This window comes from Oikopleura dioica, chromosome 1 (assembly GCF_907165135.1).
Source record: "Oikopleura dioica chromosome 1, OKI2018_I68_1.0, whole genome shotgun sequence".
NCBI lineage: Eukaryota > Metazoa > Chordata > Appendicularia > Copelata > Oikopleuridae > Oikopleura > Oikopleura dioica.
The window spans coordinates 4,650,920-4,671,378 of NC_137291.1; the positions used below are offsets into that span (position 1 = coordinate 4,650,920).

The window sequence follows — 20,459 nt, forward strand, 5'->3', positions numbered from 1 at the left end:
TAGCACCCTGGAAGGATTTCGTATTAGTAAGCCCGAAAAAAAGAACCGCGGGTGTATTCCCTCCTTTGATATTGTGGAGAGTCAGATTCCCAGTTTTCTCAGGAATGTCTCTAGTTGAAACGGTGATTTCTTGATATTTGTACGAGATAGGCTTTGATTTTATTCGTGTAAAATAGTTTCGGATCGACGGGCTCGATACATATTCACAAACAGCATAGCAATCCTTTATCTCAAGAGGCTTGCCCTTATGGGTGGCTTGTTCAGGGGTCGAACCGATGTAAACGGTAGAAAACTCTGATCGTAGACGGTTGAATTTAAGTTTCATTGTTGTGTTTAGTGGCAGAGGTTTATTATCCAAGCAAAATCCATTACTCGGAAAGAAAACAAGCTCATATACGTAGTGATCTCCGTCGCGAAAGCATTGCGGTCGACGAATCTGTTTGAGAACCTCTTTATCAGGTTGCGTCAAGTAGTCATAGACTTCATGATCATAATAACCCTCAATCTGATAAGCTGATGAGACGTAGTCGCGGTTAAAGTTTCCGAATTTTGTCATGTAATCAGCAAGAAAATATTCGCAGCTAAATAAGAATTAATTTCGTCAGTCTCTTTCACGACAGCCTTACGTTGTTTTTGAGCTCGAAATGAGTTGGGAATTAATTTCAACTTCCATGACTCCAAATTGCTTAGCGGCAAATCCATTACTTGGTATGTAATCTTCATGTAAAGATACAGACATATGAATCGCAATTTTATTTTTTAGGAGAAACAAATTCGGGTCACTTTCAAATTCAAAAGTAAGAATTTCCGAAGACTGAAGATCTTTCGGAAAATGTTTCTTTAAAATGCGTTGGTCGTAAGCTTCATCCATTTTTCTAAATAGAGAAATAAACTTAAAAACGTATTCACCAAATTTTGTTGAGCTCAGAAAAAAGAATTTCGTCATTAACAGAAAGTTTGCGAGAAAATTTAGAAAGTGTTGCAGAAAAAGAATGAGATTGACGGTACAGAATAAAGAAGCATGAGTACAGCCCGCAGAGAAAAGATTTGGTTGGCTGTATTTTACGAATTTTTCGAATGGGCTTGGATGAGAGATATGATTTGATACTGTCAGGATAATTTCTGAGGTTGAGACTGTCGTAAACTTCGATCAAATTTTCGTCTTCTCGGATAGCGAGCCAGTGTGTTCCTTTTTGAGTTGACTTATCTGTGTTTAAAACAAAAAATGAAGGAAAGGAAGAGCACTTAGGGATCTCGTCACTTGGAAAAGATCCGATAAAAGTTTCGACACGTTGAAGACGTTTCACAATGAGATACTCACTCATCGTCTTCTCCTTTTGGATCGCTTCCTTGATTTTTTCGAACCGCCTATTTTTCGTGGGTTCCTTTTTTTCTTTGTTGATTTCTTGATTCCGGTTGACATTTTTGGAGACCATTTTCGCTTTTTTTTTCCCTCACCACTTTGTTGAGAAGGACACCAGATTTTGCTTCTCGATTGAAGCGCTTTATTGATCTTCGCCATTCGATTCTCTGATAAGAATTTGGAGAAAAATATCAGAAAATTTAATTTGTCCTTTCTTCACTTTGACTTCGAAGTAAGTGGCACCGAGTTCATTTGTTCGCAGAGGAAAGAAGAGTACTTTATAGCCTGAGGACATTCTGAATCCTTTATTGCCAGTGAGTGTCATCAACAAAGTGTACGGGTTCGGACCAGGCATTGCTTTGACTCCGTTGTAGACAAGTTCTATGAGCGAATAATTGAGTTGCTCTGTTTCAACGGTTGCACATAAGGAAGTGACCGCTATTTCATAGTTCTTGTTTTCATCTAACACGATATCCGGAAGTTTTATCTTCGGTTCAATTGCGTAAAGACTCAAAATCATCAGCGATCTTGTTTAATTCGTAATAGTACTTGATTCCTTCTTGTCGATTTCCTTCCAAGTCGGCAATTTTATACCAGACAACTCCTGCTATTTGCCTCACGTCAATTATTTTGTAAAGATCTGATGACCAGTTTTGTTTGTAACCTTTATCGAAAATCTCTTTGTTGATTTTAATTCTGACAATATTTCCGATTTTAAGTCTCGGAGCTGCAACGTCGTCGATGTCCGGATAAAGACTGGCGAAAACTTCCTTGCGGTTTGACTCGTTAACATCCTCAGGCGCCATTTTTATCGACGAATGGGGCGTTGAATTGTATCCCTTGATGATTTTTTTCAGGTAATCTATCCATCGTTTCGTCTTGTTTTTCCTCAGACATTTTTCAATTCGCCCCTTTATTGTCCGAATGGCACGCTCAGCAATGGATGCTTTTAGTTTTGTTTTGATACTATAATGATGTATTCCGTATCGCTCCAAGATCGACTTGACCTTGTCATTGTAAAATTCTTTTCCTTCGTCAGTTATCAAAGAGTTTGGCCAAGTGTCGAAATCTTGAAATATATCATTTAGACAGTTTGCGGTGGTAGTTTTTTCTTTATTTTTCATCGGTCTTGCCCAGATATATTTTGTGAAACAGTCGATGACCAATAGAATGAAGGAATTACCTCCGTTATTAAAGGAGTCCTTCTGATATTCAATAAGATCAGCCATAAAAATCTGCTTGGGATATTTGACAATAATTCTCCGCCGAGGAAATTTCTTTTTGACGATGCGTCTATGAGTACTGTGTATTTTATTCTGACGAAGAAAATCCGCTATTTTCGCTGTAAAAGCTGGAGGATTTTCGACGTTTTCGTACAATTCTTTCACCGTCAGAGTCTGACTCTTCTGAAGTGGAGGAGTCGGTTTCTGAGGAAGAACTTTCGTATTTTCTACGTTTTTTTGACTTTCTTTTTGTTCGACGTTTTTTCTTCCTTGATTTCGAGATTCTTTTTGTTCTCTTTCTTTGTTTTTCGATCGGTTCTTCAGCCGAGCTGCTCGAGTCATCGGTAAAGCTGTCGATTTCTTCCGAGGGTTCTCTCTTGCGAGATTTTTCTTGGCAATTTTGTTTGATCTGGTCTTCATTTTTAAGTTCGCTTCAAATTTACGCGATTTCTCTTCAATTTCGAAAAATCGCGAAAAATCAGTTTCGTTAACAACGTAACCTTTCATTCCGTCGACTGAGAAAACAACTGGATACTCGCTAAATATATCGGTATAAAACCGATAGCTCGAGGCAAAAGCTCGTGGAGACTGGTCGATTAAAAAGTACGGATATTGTTCATATTGGGTGTCAGATTCTGCCGCAGCAAGCGCTTTAGAAAGACCAAGTTGCTGGCAGACACGTTTGTTGATTCTTGTGTCGACATAATTTCTCAGTAAAATCGTGATATTACACTGATTTCGTATATCACGGGTAAATTTACCAGATGTAAAATTATTCTGTGTCATTATCATCACGTTCAGCATATGTTTTCCGCTAGTGACTCTGAAGAGATGATCCACAGCGGTACTTTCAACTGCTCCATCGTAATTATCATCAATAACAATTGTCGTATCTTCATCCATATCCTCGATATCTTCCTGAGAAGGAATGCCAATTCGATAAGACACTGGGATCTTTAAAGTGTTCTCCCAATTCACGGGACGCTGCTTTATAAAACATGGATAGTAATAGATGACTCGCTTTGCTTTTCGTTCAAATAAATCGGTTCTCTCAAGAATTTTTCCGGCAAGATACGTCTTTCCGCTTCCGGATGCGCCACTTAGCAAAATTCTGTATGGATAAGCGAATTTTGTTTTTGGGATTATGTCTCCATTTACAGACAAACTCATTTTTGTTATAATTTTAGAGAACTCACTTGAATTTATACTTTTTAAAAATGACCTAAGGCATTTTTTGAAATTCGTTTATCTTGAAATATATCATTTAGACAGTTTGCGGTGGTAGTTTTTTCTTTATTTTTCATCGGTCTTGCCCAGATATATTTTGTGAAACAGTCGATGACCAATAGAATGAAGGAATTACCTCCGTTATTAAAGGAGTCCTTCTGATATTCAATAAGATCAGCCATAAAAATCTGCTTGGGATATTTGACAATAATTCTCCGCCGAGGAAATTTCTTTTGACGATGCGTCTATGAGTACTGTGTATTTTATTCTGACGAAGAAAATCCGCTATTTTCGCTGTAAAAGCTGGAGGATTTTCGACGTTTTCGTACAATTCTTTCACCGTCAGAGTCTGACTCTTCTGAAGTGGAGGAGTCGGTTTCTGAGGAAGAACTTTCGTATTTTCTACGTTTTTGACTTTCTTTTTGTTCGACGTTTTTCTTCCTTGATTTCGAGATTCTTTTTGTTCTCTTTCTTTGTTTTTCGATCGGTTCTTCAGCCGAGCTGCTCGAGTCATCGGTAAAGCTGTCGATTTCTTCCGAGGGTTCTCTCTTGCGAGATTTTTCTTGGCAATTTTGTTTGATCTGGTCTTCATTTTTTAAGTTCGCTTCAAATTTACGCGATTTCTCTTCAATTTCGAAAAATCGCGAAAAATCAGTTTCGTTAACAACGTAACCTTTCATTCCGTCGACTGAGAAAACAACTGGATACTCGCTAAATATATCGGTATAAAACCGATAGCTCGAGGCAAAAGCTCGTGGAGACTGGTCGATTAAAAAGTACGGATATTGTTCATATTGGGTGTCAGATTCTGCCGCAGCAAGCGCTTTAGAAAGACCAAGTTGCTGGCAGACACGTTTGTTGATTCTTGTGTCGACATAATTTCTCAGTAAAATCGTGATATTACACTGATTTCGTATATCACGGGTAAATTTACCAGATGTAAAATTATTCTGTGTCATTATCATCACGTTCAGCATATGTTTTCCGCTAGTGACTCTGAAGAGATGATCCACAGCGGTACTTTCAACTGCTCCATCGTAATTATCATCAATAACAATTGTCGTATCTTCATCCATATCCTCGATATCTTCCTGAGAAGGAATGCCAATTCGATAAGACACTGGGATCTTTAAAGTGTTCTCCCAATTCACGGGACGCTGCTTTATAAAACATGGATAGTAATAGATGACTCGCTTTGCTTTTCGTTCAAATAAATCGGTTCTCTCAAGAATTTTTCCGGCAAGATACGTCTTTCCGCTTCCGGATGCGCCACTTAGCAAAATTCTGTATGGATAAGCGAATTTTGTTTTTGGGATTATGTCTCCATTTACAGACAAACTCATTTTTGTTATAATTTTAGAGAACTCACTTGAATTTATACTTTTTAAAAATGACCTAAGGCATTTTTTTTTTGAAATTCGTTTATTAAATCCCTGATTTGCAGTGGGTTTCAGCGAAGTTAAGCATCATTTTAAGAACAGTATATCGTCAATAATTTTTGAATAAATTGTCTTCGTTTGATGATATCGGTATCGTTTCTTGTGATGATTACGCCTTCATTTTATGATTTCCTCATTTTGTGAAGAGTGATCCCCGCCGCCAAGCTAAGTAAGAGCACGTGACCAAAAGATGTCGCTAATACGTTCTCGGTATGAGCTCACGTGTCCTACTTAGAAACTAGGCAACCTCAGCGTGAAGTCAGCACGTGGCTCCCTCTTTTGGATCAGTTCAGCTTAAAACGCTGGCAACAAGAATGTCCATCACCAACTTTTGAAATGAATCAAAATATATTTGAATTTTTTCTTTTTCCAAATCCTTAAAATGAGTCAATAGGGACTTACAGTGATCGACGAATACTAGCAGTTTTTGTGAAATAATGCGATAAAATGACAACCAGAGAAGATAAAAATACTGCAAAGAAAACGGCCTTTTTATAAAATGCTGCCTGATATTTATTAATTGTCATTGTCATTGGCTTTAATAAAACGAAAAGAGAATTGAGTTGGTAGTTTATTTTTTGACAGTTGATTGGCACAATGGACAGTTATTTTTTTGTTCGAGCCATCTTTTTATACAGGAAAGGTGAAATTCATGTTGGCAGGAGGGGATCGTCCCAATAAGAGTGTTTTCCATTTTCTCCAAGCAGATTGGACAGGGATCGGTATGTCTTGCGATACTTTGTGACAGAGCGGCGCAGCGCTGCTCAACTTCTTCAGAAGGAGCGCGTCTTGGCCAAATTAACGGAGGAACGATTCGCCCGTCTGGGGTGATGTAGATTCCAGAACGTCGTCTCGGATCTCCTGGTGAAGGAAAAGTTGACGCAATGAATTGATCTTTTCCAAATACAAAGTTCCGCTCGACAAACTCGCTTCCACATCTGATGCAACAATATGGACGGCAGATAAAATTGCTGTCGGACCCGCATGCAATACATGAATAAAGCGGCATTCTTAAAATTTCTAAGGGTGTATTTGGTTACTAGCAAGAAAGAGAAAATTGGTTATCAGAATATGACAGTAAGTAAGTAGAGAGAGTAAGAAAGTAGCTGGGAATCACCAGGAAAAGTCGCAAAGAAAGGCAAAAAGCATTACTGAAAAAGTTACTGAAAGAAACCAGCGAAGAGATGTCTGTTCTCTCTTATGTCCACACCATGGTAGCGGAATCGTATGTTGCAAGTAACACATTTTTTCTTCAGCGTTTTTGTTTTCTCCACGCAAGATGCGCAATAGTAATGGCGGCATGGCATCTATTAAAGGGTTAATCATAAGCGTATTTTTTTGACGAACAGGTAATAGTCAAAGAAGGCAAAATGACTCTATTTTTAATATAAGAAGAAAACATAGTTATCATTTCGCCGTCTTTGAAAATCACAGCTTCAATTTTATCTCTCATAGTATGAATAACCCTACCTCTAAAGTCGGACCTTTCTCGAGACAAATAAGACAGGTATTTTTCTCTTCGTCGGTTATTTCCTGTTCTCGAGCCATTCGCAAATCGGCTTTCCGAATAATTGAGCCGGAAGGTTCAGCCCAATGATATTCTAATGGTCCCCAGTCGCGAAAAGCTCTGTGAAAATCGCGTATGTAGACTTTTTTCCTTGTAACGAGAGCATGTTTTAGAAGTTGCTCCCATTCCAAAGGGGAGAAGGGTCGATAGAAGTGATCTCCACACTTGTCGCAGCAATCTTCAACATCGAGAATGGGACCTTCCGCGGGGAATCTTTTTGAAAGAAGTCGAGTCTCTGTATCGCAAGCCATGCAGTAGATATGAGCATGGCGAGTTGTCACAACATATTTTTCTTTAAGAGCCATTTTTTTCGAACTGATATTTTTTTGACAGTGAGAGTACTTATATATCTTCAGCGAGGTTCTCAAGCGTAAATTTTTATAGAGCAGAACATCCGACCTAATTCTACAACCTTAATCCAATTTCTTGTCAAGAGATAAAAACGACCAGCCAGTCTGTCTTCCGGAAGTGCGGTAATCCTACTGATAAGCCGAAAGTGTGAAATTGATCAGTCAGTACTTCCGGTATAGTACTTCCGGTGACCTTTCCGGAAACATGGGCTTTTTTATTACTACTAAGGTTCAATTTTTGGCGGCTTTTTTGTTAAAAAATGACAAATTTCCGTCTCGAAAAAGCTCTTATTACAGATTTTCAGTCAAAAATTGGCAGTTTTTCGGAGATTTTTGAGCAACTTCGAGGATTTTCGAACCCTTTTCCTAACAATTACAGCCGTAACCAGCGAATAAATCGTCCAAATCACCAGAAATCGTTTAAAACCCGCGCTAATAGCCCAAATGACTGGAATTATCAGCATTCCAAGAAGAGTAGCGGCGTTATAACTTCTTTTGTGGCGCTTCTGCCAGACGAATAGAATAATTTGAGCGGCAAAAAGGGTTCCAAAAAGCACAAGCACCATTTTCGTATGCATATCTTCATGACCTTAGGAATTGTGTTTGGGTAAGATTGTCGATTTTGACAGGAAAAAAGCGTTTTCGATGCAACTTAAATGGTCTTGCTCCCTATTTTTGTGTCAAAAATACCTATGAAAAGTGATTTTTGACAGAAAAAATTAATTCTTATCATTTGAACATCTTTTGTTCGCTAATTTTCGCTCAATATAAAGGAATTTTCCCCTGAAAATCGCATTTTCGAGTGAAACTTGACAGAAAAGGTAAACTCCTTTGAAAAATTTGAATAATTATAACTAACCTTCATGTTCTTTCAAATATTTTTTCTGCTCTTCTATTCTTTTCATTCTTTCTTCTACCGTTTCTATTCCCATTTTCTTCAAATTTCTCTCTCTTCAATAAATAATTCGTCTTTTTCAAATTTTCCTTTTTCTCGCTGAAAAATGACTCATCGCGCGCTCCACCGCAGCTGGCACCGCTGAGTCATCGTTTTCTCAAGTGATTCACTTTTCGGAAAGAAAAAATTGTATTTTAACCCTATTCTAGAGTTCACGATTTCAACCAATGAGAAGTCAAAGAAACGGAATTGATTAAAAGTTAAAAATTAAGGGTAGGGTCCCCGTACAGGCCCAAAGCAGCGAGACTCTCCTCCGAACCTATCAATGCTGGGAAGGCGTGTAATGGCTCAAATGAAATTTCAATCTTAGATCTTCTGATTGACACGAGCTTTTTTTGAAATTCCAAGAGAAAATTCACGTGCGGTTCGCTCAAAGTTGTCGTCTCACCCAAAAATCGCGAAAATAGCCAATATTCAGGGCGACTCTCCTCCAAAGTGAGCAATGAAAACCCCCTCGACTCTTTTGTAGGGTAAAGTTTGGACCCTAATCTTAAAAATGACACGAGCTTTTTTCGATTGGTCAAAATTTTCAATGTTAAAAATTTTAAAGTACGAAGGTACCCATTTTCCGTCCCTCTGACTCCGTGAATTGCCTTGCGGGCATAGCCCAAAAGCCGCCGTTCTCATCTCAAATAGATGTCCTGAACGTGGGCTTTCCAAAATATGACACCCTAACATATGACACCCTAACATAACGACTAAAAATTGTAAAAATTTTAATTAATATTTCCGCCTTTTAGCCAAAATGCACTAATTTTCGCCATTTTCGATTGCAATTTGTGCGAAAATGGGTTGAGATAGAGATAATACTCATAGGGAGTTTTTTGCTCAGAATTTCATGGAGATTCAGAAAAAGTGGTCAAAAACCGATTCTGAGACTTGACCCTGTACGGGGACCCTACCCTTAAAGTCCGACAAAATTTTTGCGCTAATCAAAAACCAACATTCAGGCTGAATTATTCAGCCAATCTCTCAATCAGGGGTCTAAATTCGCAGTGCGAATTCGCATTATTGCGAAGCGATTGCGATAGCTTTTTGTTTGCACTTTCAATTTCCTTTAGCTTCTTCTGCTTTTGGCTAATTCCTGAAAATAAAATGTATAAAGTTTACTTCCAAAGAAAATGGTCCAAGGATCAAACAAAGAAAGCATCGAAAGAAAAGCCCTTTTTCGCCTCAATTTCTTTAATCTACCTGTTATTGCTAAAACTGGTAACAAGTTTCTTTCGAATGTGTAGGGCTTGATGATCTTGAGCATGCATCAATTTATGAATAACATCCTTCAAATCTACCCCAGCCGTCCATAAAAACCCTTTGACTCCGGAAATCACTGCTTTAATTAAAATCAATTTGAGCTTTAAGCTCTCATTTTCTTTTGAAAGGTCCAAAACAACTCCCGAAACTCATTCTCTCCTATTGTAGAATCTTTATAATCTAAAGAGTTTTTATCCTAGCAGGGTTCGAAATGTAGCAATATATTGCTGCTACATGCTACACGTGCTACATCCCTCAAAAAAAGTCCCTGCTACATGCTACATGTGCTACACCCCCCAAGATAAAGGAGCAAGCAGATGCGCACGCGGCTTGGCGAAAACAGAAAGGAATTGAGTTTCGCTTCGCAGAAGAGCAGCATCTCTTGGCGCAGAAAGATCAAAAGACCAAGTCTGAAGAGGCAAAACGGAAGAAAGCAGCGTAAGTCCACGATTTCTCAGTCTTTTTCACCGATTTTAAAGGACAAAAGCAGCGAATATCGCGCGTCAAGAAGCAAGAAGCCACCCAAAAGTGCACTTGGACCTTCGATCGGCCGAGGACAGATGCTCCAGCAAGCTCGCCAGAGAAACAACCCACTGGACAATTTGGCGTCCGGGAAGCTCCAGCTCCTGAGCTGAGAAAAAAACAGGAAGAACAAGCCTGGAATCTAGAAAATCACGTCCACAAGGAGCAGCGCAAGAAGGACAAATGAACTGAAAGACACGATCACTGTCATCAAGGGAAAAATTGAAGACGTCGAGCTTCCTAAAGGCATCGAAAAGGTTATTCCGAATAACTTATTCGTTATTATGCCATGCATTCGTAAATACATTTCTCTAGGTTGACGTCATCATCTCAGAGTGGATGGGCTACAGTCTCTTTTATGAGACAATGCCACAAACAGTTATCTACGCACGTGACAAATGGCTTGCAAAGGATGGGATTATCATGCCAGATAAGGCTTCTCTCTACTTCACCGCTCTTGGTAAGACAAACCATTTCTCCTTATATTATCATAACCTCGATTTCAGAGGATCGTAATTACAAAGATCAGAAAGTTGAATTCTGGAATAATGTCTACGGCTTTGACATGTCGATCATGAAAGATGTCGTCGTGCGAGAGCCACTGGTTGACACGTGCGATCCCGCGCAGTTGGTTTGCAAGCGGTCCACTGCCAAAGTCATTGATCTTTAGAAGGTTTGTTTGTTTTTAGGAATACTTCGTTCAAAAAATTGTGGATCAAGCAAGAGGACTTGAAGTTTGAAGCAGAATTCACCCTGACAGCCATGGAAATGACTACATTCACGGCTTGATCGTTAACCAGAACTGACAACCTTTTAGTGAAAATTTTACTCATGAACCGATTACCACTGCCTAAAGATCCTTCAGTTGATCCCCTCTTAGATTTAACCCTTATTGATCTGTCCTATTCTAAGTTCCTGAAATTTAATTTTGGAAAACGTCCGCTGAAAAGCGTTGAGTACTGTAAATATTTTACCTTCAAAATATTGAATTAAGAATAGTCGCTGCTACTGATAATGGCAAGAAAGTCTTTCGACAGGTCGAGTACTATTTCGGCGACCTGAATCTCCAGCGAGATAGATTTCTCATGGACGAAATGAAAAAGGACGAAGGCTGGATTTCACTTGATACCATGATGAAGGTGTGCAGCTATCTCTATCCGAAACGCTTTTCTTTTTTTTAGTTCAAAAGGTTAACCAAAATCGTTGACAACAAGAAGGAAGGTGTCACCGCCGCTCTCGAATAGATCAGAACTGATTTGATTGAGGTTTCTGAATATAAAACCAAGATCCGACGAGTCACCAGCAAACCCATCCCAGTCTACGATGATAACGACAAACGACTTCAGAAAAATTTCGGATCTTGATTTCTACGTGAATAAACCTTCAGATGTTCCAACAAGTATCTTCTCAAAAATGTAGAAGATGCTCTGGCCGGAGCCTTAAAAACGTCTCTCAACTCGTAAGGTCCCTGAGGAAATCTTCTGCCACGTCTTCAACCGTCCTCAATTGTCACCCACCGACCCAGTCGCATCCCTCGATCGCCTTGACAACTGGCTAATCGACCCCTACCAAAGCATTCTTTACACCTTGTGAATCACAAGTCTTAAAACGTTTACGAAACTTTTAACTGTATAAAACTCTGTATCTTGTGCAATATGTCAACTTCTACGTTTGAACCCTTTTTGGACATCGGGATTCTTAGAAAATATAAATACAACTCATATTCTTGAAAATATATGGAAACAGATTTCTTCGACGAAATTTGCTTCTCATTTTTTCTATGAAACCAAAAAGTTTTTCGATCTCTTTGAAAGCATGAGCATATTTTTCTCACCATGGTATCCGCATTAATATTTCATAATCATTGTGCAAGGACTCGTTATCAATTGTCAAAAATCGAATACTCAGAAGCGATATGCACAAACTTCCGCAGGTGCTTGAGATGCATAAGTAAATATCTTTTTCTCACTTAAATTTTCCGGATCTTCATGGCAGTTCGGAATCCAAACCGTCTCTGAAGATAAAGAATCATGTTACATGTATCCTAATAATAAAATCTAATTATAAAATCTGTTTCGGTAAGAATTAAAATGTTTCAATCTGCACACGGAATTCGAAAAAATGTAAATCGCAGTGAATAGTCAAGAATCGTGATACTGAGTCAGTAAAATATTTATCTAAAGCCGGAAAATTCCTTTCCGGAAAATTGATTTTTCTGTTGCTGCGCGAAGCGACCAAATCCACCCAAACCACGTCCGAAGCCGCCTCCGAAGTCACCGCCAGAATTGTTGCCAGAACCAAATGAGCTGCTTTGTTGGTTGCTAGTACCAAAAGCGGATGAGCCGAAAGCTGAGCCACCGAATGCAGTGGGGCCAAAGCCACTTCCGCCGCTGCTACCGAAGGCGCTGCCTCCAAATCCGCCACTTGAACCTAAATAAACTTCGTTTCTGATGTCTATTTAAAACTTTGATACCTCCACCTGAACCGGAGAAAGGAATAGTTGCCCCGCTTCCTCCAGAAAAAGGACCAGAAGATGATTGTTGATGACTAGAATTCGAGAAGTTCGAATTCTTACAAGTTTAAGTTTAAAAAAATCGATATCTGAATAACATACATTTGCTGACATTGAGTCCAAGGTGGCATTGGGAGCCAGTGGATTCTCGGCCAACTGAAGAGAGGCTGTTCTCGTTCGGCGCGTTTTCACTTGACCAATTTCAGGCGGCTCTTCGTCGTTCTATATTATTTTACCATATTTTTTAAAATTGTTATTCAAACCCCGATATATCGCGCGCCCTCTTCCCAATTTTCGTTGCTGTGTCCGTGACTCATGATTAAGTGCTAATATAGTTTGGAATTTTTTCACAATCCTTATCTTTTAGGAAAGCCTTAGTTTGTATAAAGGGAGTTAAGCTCTGCAAGTTTTGTAAAGATTTATCTAAAATAGGGGACTGCCTTAATCGTCGTTAAAGCGTTGCATCGGCTGCCTTAATCGTCGTTAAAACGTTGCATCGGACTGCTTTAGTCGTCGCTAAAACGATGCATGGGCTGCCTTAGTCGCCGTCTGACTCATCTTGCCTTTTTCAATTTCAAGATAGGTAGGGGCGCGCCAACCAGCGCTTTCAGAGTGTTTCTAGACTTTCCAGATTCTCCCAAGACGACGATTAAGGCAGCCCAATGCAACGTTTTAACGACGACGATTAAGGCAGCCGATGCAACGTTTTAACGACGATTAAGGCAGTCTCCTATTTTATGATACTTGAAGAGCAGACCAAAAGAATGATTTTGAAGGATGAACAAATTAGAGGATTTTGAAGGATAAAAAAAACTGTATACAGAATTCGGCAGAATCGCTCAAGCTTCGGAATTCTAGAATATAAGCTACGATTACAGAGAATGGCAGACTCGAACTCTTGCGGAGGAAAATATGATTGAAGAACTCGCAAGTTGAAAAGTAAAATCAGTTTATTTTAATTACAGTTTGTTTCCAAATTTCCGGACTAATTTTGTCCCCAGATTTCTGAAAAATGTCCGGAAATTCGGGTCACCTGAAAAAATGCATGTCCTACCAACGATCCTTAAAATTTTTCAAAATAAGGTGAGTTCCTCGTATAGGACTCGTCTTTACGCAAAAACAGACGAGAACAAAGTGGGTAGGATAGGAGAACTCAAGGATAAGCACAAGAAAGTCAATATAGGACAAAATAAATCCAATTTAGACAAAAGTGTAAAATTTTTCCAATCAAGTTTATTTTGCCATAAATGAATTCAGCGTGTTCGAAAACCCCGGAAAACCTTTATTTCCGTCTTCCGGTACCAAAAAGTGATAAGCGCGGCGCTTCAAAGTGCCGAAATCGGAAATTTTCGAAGTTTAGTTTTGGGAAGAAGTAGAGTAGATATCAAAATTCTAATTTAACAGAGTTTTAGATAATCGTTTGAACCGCCAGGCAAACGTTTAAAAATATAAAATGTTTATGTTTAACTCCTTTTTCTAGCGCTCAAAGTTGACCTTATTTTTGTGAGCGCGCGCAACACTCATCTTCGCCGATCGACTCGCTCAAAATACTTGGATTTTCATGAGAATTAGTAGACATACGTAACTTTTTCTCCTCTTTTCAAATCAATTCGAATTTTTATTTAAGCTTATTTTGGGGAGAGTTACAGCGGTACATAGAAGCTCAAGTTCAAGCACGCTAAAAGGCATCAAATATTATCCATTTCATAATAAAACTAAGCTCATTAAAAAGCTCGTGTTTTTATGGAAGAAAAATTCATTGGGGCGCATAAAGACATTATCGAGACATAATGATAAAAATCGGTCTGTTTATCTGTTTGCGCGCAAAAACTCAGCGGGAATCCACCTCTCTTTAAACAGGGCCGGGCGCACCGGGGTGTCAACTAAAATCTCTCGATTATTCGCAAAGTCAATATTTCTGAGACAAATTTTTACATTCAGTTTTGTAGAGAATTAAACGGGCTTTTTAATGAGCTTAGTTTTATTGTGAAATGGATAATATTTGATGCACTTTAGTGTGCTTGAACTTGAGCTTCTATGTACCGCTGTAACTCTCCCCAAAATAAGCTTAAATAAAAATTCGAATTGATTTGAAAAGAGGAGAAAAAGTTACGTATGTCTACTAATTTTCATGAAAATCCAAGTCTTTTGAGCGAGTCGATCGGCGAAGATGAGTGTTGCGTGCGCTCACAAAAATAAGGTCAACTTTGAGCGCTAGAAAAAGGAGTTAAACGTAAACATTTTATAATTTTGAAACGTTTGCCCGGCGGTTCAAACGAAATTAGAATTTTGATATCTATTCTACTTCTTCCCAAAACTAAGGAACACTCCACTTTGTGTCGCGGTCAAAACTTCGCACCTGGAAAACACGAGCAGGATGAGCCATTGAGTAAATATGATCACATGGCACATTGAGCCCACGCACGGACCAAAATCGTGATAACCGGGGTTAAGAGTATTTTAGAGTAAATTAGGCAAGATTTGACCAATTTATATTTTTGGCGTTTTGAGGCTTATACGCCGCTGAGCTTGATCTTGGACTGAATGTGCCCTGTACTCATACTTACTCAATGGCTCACACATCTCGTGCCGAGAGAGCAGTCTCTGCAGGAGTTAGCACATGTCGTCGAACTCTTGCATCCTATTTGCTCGGCTGGAGATCCTACCCGTACTTTCCAGGTGCGAAGTTATGACCCCGACACAAAGTGGACAGCCCCAAAACTAAACGTCGAAAATTTCCGATTTCGGCACTTTGAAGCTCCGCGCTTATCACTTTTCGGTACCGGAAGACGGAAATAAAGGTTTTTCCGGGGTTTTCGAACACGCTTAATTCATTTATGGCAAATAAACTTGATTGGAAAAATTTTACACTTTTGTCTAAATTGGATTTAATTTGTCCATATTCAACCTTTGGTTCCATTTTTAGAAGAAAATATATGAATAACAGTCAAAATTTTTCTGAATTTAAAAAAGTCCGGAAATTTAGGTCATCGTCAACTTGGCAGTGTCTCACTCAAACCCCTTAAAATCTGAAAAGTGTCCGGAAATTTTGACTCCGGAAATTGGGCAACAAACTGTAATCGATGTTTCGATTATTCCTAAATTAATGACACGAATCGCACCGTGCTAAAAATAAGCTAGCGGTGGATTTACTTCTTATTTGTCATTTGAAAAAACTTTTGCGAGCTCGAGACCTTCACAAAGCTGATGATTTGGGATTTCACGCCAGCGCCCATTTCATCAAACTTATATTCCCCGGTGGACTTTTTAAAAAATTAAAAATTCGGGCTGACACTGACAATGTCGCCGAATGTCGCTGAATTTCACTGAATGTTGCCGAATGTCGCCGAAAAAACACCATGTTCTAGAACTTAGATTCTTGGTCATAATATCGTTTTCCTTAAAAAGATACTGCTCCGATCGGTAAAATTACATTTTTAATAAGCATAAAACTAGCCATAAGAAACCTCAACTAATCATCCCTCAAGAAACCCACGTGCTCTTCGCACCTGGATAGTAGGAAACTCAAAGAGTGAGTATGCCAATTTTTGCGTTTCCGTCACTTCATAGAACAAATTTATTTTGATAACAAACCATTTTTTAAATTTGAGGCTATTTTTAAGAAAATGGCGAAATTCGGCGACATTCGGCGACAAAGTCAGTGCGTCCCAAAATTCGAGCCGATTATGAACGATGAGAGCTACCCAGTTTCATTCAGATTCTTGGACAAGTCGGCAAAACGAGTAGATTACTTTATTGACGTCTGTCAAGACGAATAAGCTCTACGATTAGATTTTACAAGTCGAGTTAGCCTGCAATTAAAGGAGCCTACCGACGCCCATTATAAAGGTGTTGCTTTTCTGAAGAGCACTGGAGAGAACAATCATGAAAGCAACAGTGTTGATCTCTACGCCCAGAAAAAACGAACAGGCTTTGCGCTAAAGCAGTCAAAAGAGTTCTTCCTGAGCTGGGAAAACTCGACTGACGTACGAACTCAAACACTTTTCCTATTCAAATCAGGAACAAATTTCTAGAAGAAATCTTTGAATTTTTAAAAGGCGGATATCAGATAGGTTATCTTCAAAATCAGGAAAAACTCAAAGCTCTTTTTTGAGATCCCGCTTCAAATACTGCTCCTATTTTTTCTTTCACAAGAATTATCAATTGTCCCAAATTTTTATTCGACTTTTTCTGATAAAAAGTAATAAGGTATCTGGAGAGACCAACATGGGAGAAATGAAGGAAAAATCCGATGTTTGAGAAAATTAGCGTCAAAGACGACCCTAAGGATTCCGGCCAAACCCTCAGAAATTTCAAAAATTTTACTGATGGAAAAAATTGTTGAGATGAATATTTTGAGGCCAACGTGGAATAAATAAGGTTTCTATGTAGATATACATTGAAATAGCCGTTTTTCCGAACGTTTTTTTGTCAAAAATTTTAATTTTCAATGAAATTTTTGAAAAAATAAGAAAATTCGGAATTTTGAAGCTTTGATTACTCAGATCTGCTACATTTACAAACATCTCTTAATAAAATTATTTGTTTGTTTAAGTGCGAAAAAGATATTTGAAATTGTGAAAATCTCGACTTCTTGACCTAAAGTCAATTTTTTATTGATTTAATTTAATTTTTAGAAAGCAAAATTGCAAAGCTTTTTATGCGGACTTTGCCTACTTATGGCTATGGACCATAGCCTATGGTTTTTTCGATTTGCTTTCGATAATACTAGTCAAAAATGTATTACAGTCGTGTATTACAGTTTTGAGCGGAGTGGAGCGGTGAGTGGATGCCCAAAAAAATGGTTGAGCGACTGGAGTGGGTGAGCGGAGTGGATTTTGAGTGGATTTTGAGCGGATTTTTAGGGACGTTTGAGCGATTAAAAAATATTTTTGCATTTCATGCACCCTACAATTCACTCAAAAAAGAGTCCAGAGGCCGGGTTTTTTCATTCTCATATTTTTAGTCAATTTACAATTATATTCTCGGAAGCATTAACTAATGGAAGATATATTCTTAGCAACCTTGAAGTTCATGAGGTACTGAGGAACAAACAGGTTCGTTTCATTCTTAAACGCTTAGGTTAAACCCATTATAATGGGTGGTTGGGGGGAGGGTTTAGTTATCAAAAAGGTTGAAAGAGAGCAGAGGAACAAAAAAGGTTCGACCCCCACGAGCAGACAGAAACCGAAGTCATCTTTGCACGCCGTGAGCAAGCCTTTCCTTTTCTGAAAAAGGGGTTTTAAGAAAGAGGGGGGTTGAAAGAAAAAGAAAGAGGGTCGTTAAGAAGAGAGGTTGAAAAGGTCGGGCCCCCACGAGCAGACAGAAACCGAAGTCTTCTTTGCACGCCGTGAGCAAGCCTTTTATTTTTCGAGATAAAAGGGTTTTAGAGGGGGTCTGATCATCAATATCTTATGAAAAAGTTGGTCCTAAATTAAAGGTTGATCCTGAAATTATATCAGTGATTTATTCTCTTGATTATCCCCTGAGAGAATGTGATTCTTTATTTAAAAATAGACAAAACTCGGTCTCCAATCAGAATACGAGAGAAGGGGCGCTGAAGACAAAAATCCACTCCATCCGCTCAATATCCACTCCATCCACTCAAAATCCACTCCATCCACTCAAAATCCATTCCAAAGTAGATTTTACAGGTTGGAGTGGAGTGGAGCGAATGAGTGGATACTAAATATAGGCTGAGCGAGTGGAGTGAAGTGGATCCACTCCGCTCACGCTCCACTCCACTCCGCTCAAAATCCACTCCATCGCTCAGCAAAATTGGAACCCTGATTTCAGGAAGTATTAAATTTCCAATAATTAAGGCCATTTCGACCTCCGGATCCGTTTCACTCCAAGTCAACTTATTAGAGCCAGTCACTACTCATTTTGAATTGAAAATCATTTAAGGGACACGGGCGAGCAGCGCGGAGCTGAATTTCACGCGCTCGCCATCATTCTTGAAAATGAGATTTTTCAAAATTTCTTTTTGCAAATATCATCTATAACTATTCAGCTTTCTATTCCAGTTCTCAGTTTGTCTCTATCACCACTGACTGACGAGCTAGCGAGAAAAAGAGAGGCGCAATTTCAAAAGGCATCAAGTCCTTCAATCTTCATCCTATTTTCATTAAATTAGCACCATTGAAAAGCCCATTAAGGGATCACCCCCCGATTTTTCAAAACTTTGGCACCGGTCATTATTGCCTATGATTAGATTCCTCGTTTTCTGAGGATCATTTTGACATATGATTGTACCCCTTTAAATAAATGCATCCCCAAAATTTTGGCTCCCAAAGTTTGGGAAAATGCATATGAATTGTACTTAGCGTGAAAATCGCAATATTTTTCGAATTTTCATTGCCATCGAAATAAGACAAGCAAGGGGTCTTACGAAAGCTTAGAATGGGTAGATTACGAATATAATAACCGCACTAGAATTTTCGGCCAAGTTTTGGCGCTAGAGAGCATTTAAACAACCAAAAAACGGCAAAAATGGGTTCAAAAAGTTTTACAACTAGAATTTTTTTATTTACTTATCCAATCATGCTGATTCTGAGCAGATCATACCTATAGCGCTTAGCTGAAAATGTACTCATTGCGCAGGACGCGCTGATTTACCTAGGAACTTAGTGCGCGGCCGCACGGCGGGGCGCTCCGATTTAACTATTTTGGGCTTCTTTGACATGATTCCCGCTGGGCGCGCGCTAGGTTACCTTGTTTATCTGCTCTTTATCGTCAATAAGAACACTTTCAGCTTAGCGCTATACGTATGATCTGCTCAGAATTTAATGGGCTTTTCAATGGTGCTTATTTCATGAAATAATAATGAAGATTGAAGGACTTGATGCCTTTGGAAGTTGCGCGTCTCTTTTTCTCGCTTGCTCGTCAGTTAGTAATGATAGAGAGAAACTGAGAAGTGGAATACAAAGCTGAAGAGTTGTAGATGATATTTAAAAAATTTGAAAAATATCATTTTCAAGAATAATGTCGAGCGCGTCAAGTTCGGCTCCGCGCACCTCGACCGTGTCCCTTAAGGGGAGTATCACGGATTTTGGGCTAAAGGGGGTCGGAGATTTTCTCATATTTCTATATCAGCTTAGCTAACGCTAAAATTCCGATAGATATGACCAATATCTAGTGCCTTTTTTGGAATTTCAATTAACTCAATCGAGTATTGCAGAAGAGAGCCAAGAGTTAAACCCGTTTTTGAAAAATCGCGATTTTCGCCTCTCGGAGAATTAAAATTTTCTTAAGGAGGGGGTCGACGAGAAAAATTTTTCGCTTTTTCAAAATTTTGGTTATATTTTTGGATTCCTTAATAAAAAAGGAGCATTTTTGGCCTCCAGCTTTTTTGCATTTGTTAACTTTTTTAACAAAATTTACGATTTTGTGTTTGGAATTCGAGATTTTACAAAATTTAAAAGTTGGTTATTTCACCCAAAAACAATCTAAATCCGATTTTTATTGACTAGATATTGTTTTTAAATGGTTTAATTATTATTTTCAGTAAAAATTCCGAGTCTCGGCGCTTTTGGTGAAATTCTCCGTGAAAATGAGCAAAAATGACGATTTTTAGGAAAATCGCATATTTTTAGTCAACAGAAAAAATTTTTTAGTAAAAGCAGCCCGTTTTATATTGTCGCCGCTGTATTTTTAAGGGTTTCAACTTACTATTTATTTAATTTGACGAAGAAAAAAATCCCGTTTTCGAGATTTTTTGGTTACGAGTAACCCCACTTTGACCCAATTTTTGAAAATTTTTCCAAAAATAATTTTTCTAGTTTTCGCCGCTGTATTTTTCAAACACTTTTATTTCTACCTGAAAAGTCAGAATTTGCCTATCTAAGCAGGTTTTTCCGGATTTTTGGTTACAGAAATCCCGATTCTCGTCGACCTCCCCTTAAGAAAAATAAGTCTGATCATGGAATTCTCAGTGGATAAAGGTAGATCATCCCCTTATCTAATGTCGTTTTGGAGGAAATTTTGTTTGCCCAAAAATTCTTAACAAAATAATTTTTGAAGAAGTGGTTCCAACAATAAAGATTTTCAT

The 20,459-nt window shown here is 38.6% G+C and overlaps 3 protein-coding genes across 4 annotated transcripts; 1 reads left to right on the top strand and 2 right to left on the bottom strand.

Moving 5' to 3' along the window:
• Positions 1 to 5,463: 5,463 nt before the first annotated feature.
• Positions 5,464 to 8,188, bottom strand: LOC145695703 (uncharacterized). The gene is made up of 3 exons (XM_081772704.1): positions 8,029 to 8,188; positions 6,723 to 7,758; positions 5,464 to 6,559 (listed from the first exon to the last, which is right to left on the bottom strand). The coding sequence occupies exons 2-3, from the start codon at positions 7,122 to 7,124 to the stop codon at positions 6,413 to 6,415; spliced, it is 549 nt and encodes a 182-aa protein (XP_081628830.1). The 5' UTR covers positions 7,125 to 7,758; positions 8,029 to 8,188; the 3' UTR covers positions 5,464 to 6,412.
• Positions 8,189 to 8,704: 516 nt separating this feature from the next.
• LOC145695707 (protein arginine N-methyltransferase 1-like) lies at positions 8,705 to 10,810 on the top strand. 2 transcript variants are annotated; one of them, XR_014133771.1, is made up of 4 exons: positions 8,705 to 9,813; positions 9,855 to 10,154; positions 10,213 to 10,357; positions 10,404 to 10,810. XR_014133771.1 is itself a non-coding variant. In XM_081772708.1 (4 exons), the coding sequence occupies exons 3-4, from the start codon at positions 10,237 to 10,239 to the stop codon at positions 10,565 to 10,567; spliced, it is 285 nt and encodes a 94-aa protein (XP_081628834.1). In that variant the 5' UTR covers positions 8,789 to 9,813; positions 9,855 to 10,154; positions 10,213 to 10,236; the 3' UTR covers positions 10,568 to 10,810. The 2 variants fall into 2 exon arrangements, 1 of the variants encoding a protein (XP_081628834.1); XM_081772708.1 differs by having other exon boundaries at positions 8,789 to 9,813.
• Positions 10,811 to 11,939: 1,129 nt separating this feature from the next.
• On the bottom strand, positions 11,940 to 12,626 carry LOC145695314 (uncharacterized). The gene is made up of 3 exons (XM_081772314.1): positions 12,512 to 12,626; positions 12,371 to 12,467; positions 11,940 to 12,327 (listed from the first exon to the last, which is right to left on the bottom strand). The coding sequence occupies exons 1-3, from the start codon at positions 12,521 to 12,523 to the stop codon at positions 12,071 to 12,073; spliced, it is 366 nt and encodes a 121-aa protein (XP_081628440.1). The 5' UTR covers positions 12,524 to 12,626; the 3' UTR covers positions 11,940 to 12,070.
• Between the last annotated feature and the right edge of the window lie 7,833 nt (positions 12,627 to 20,459).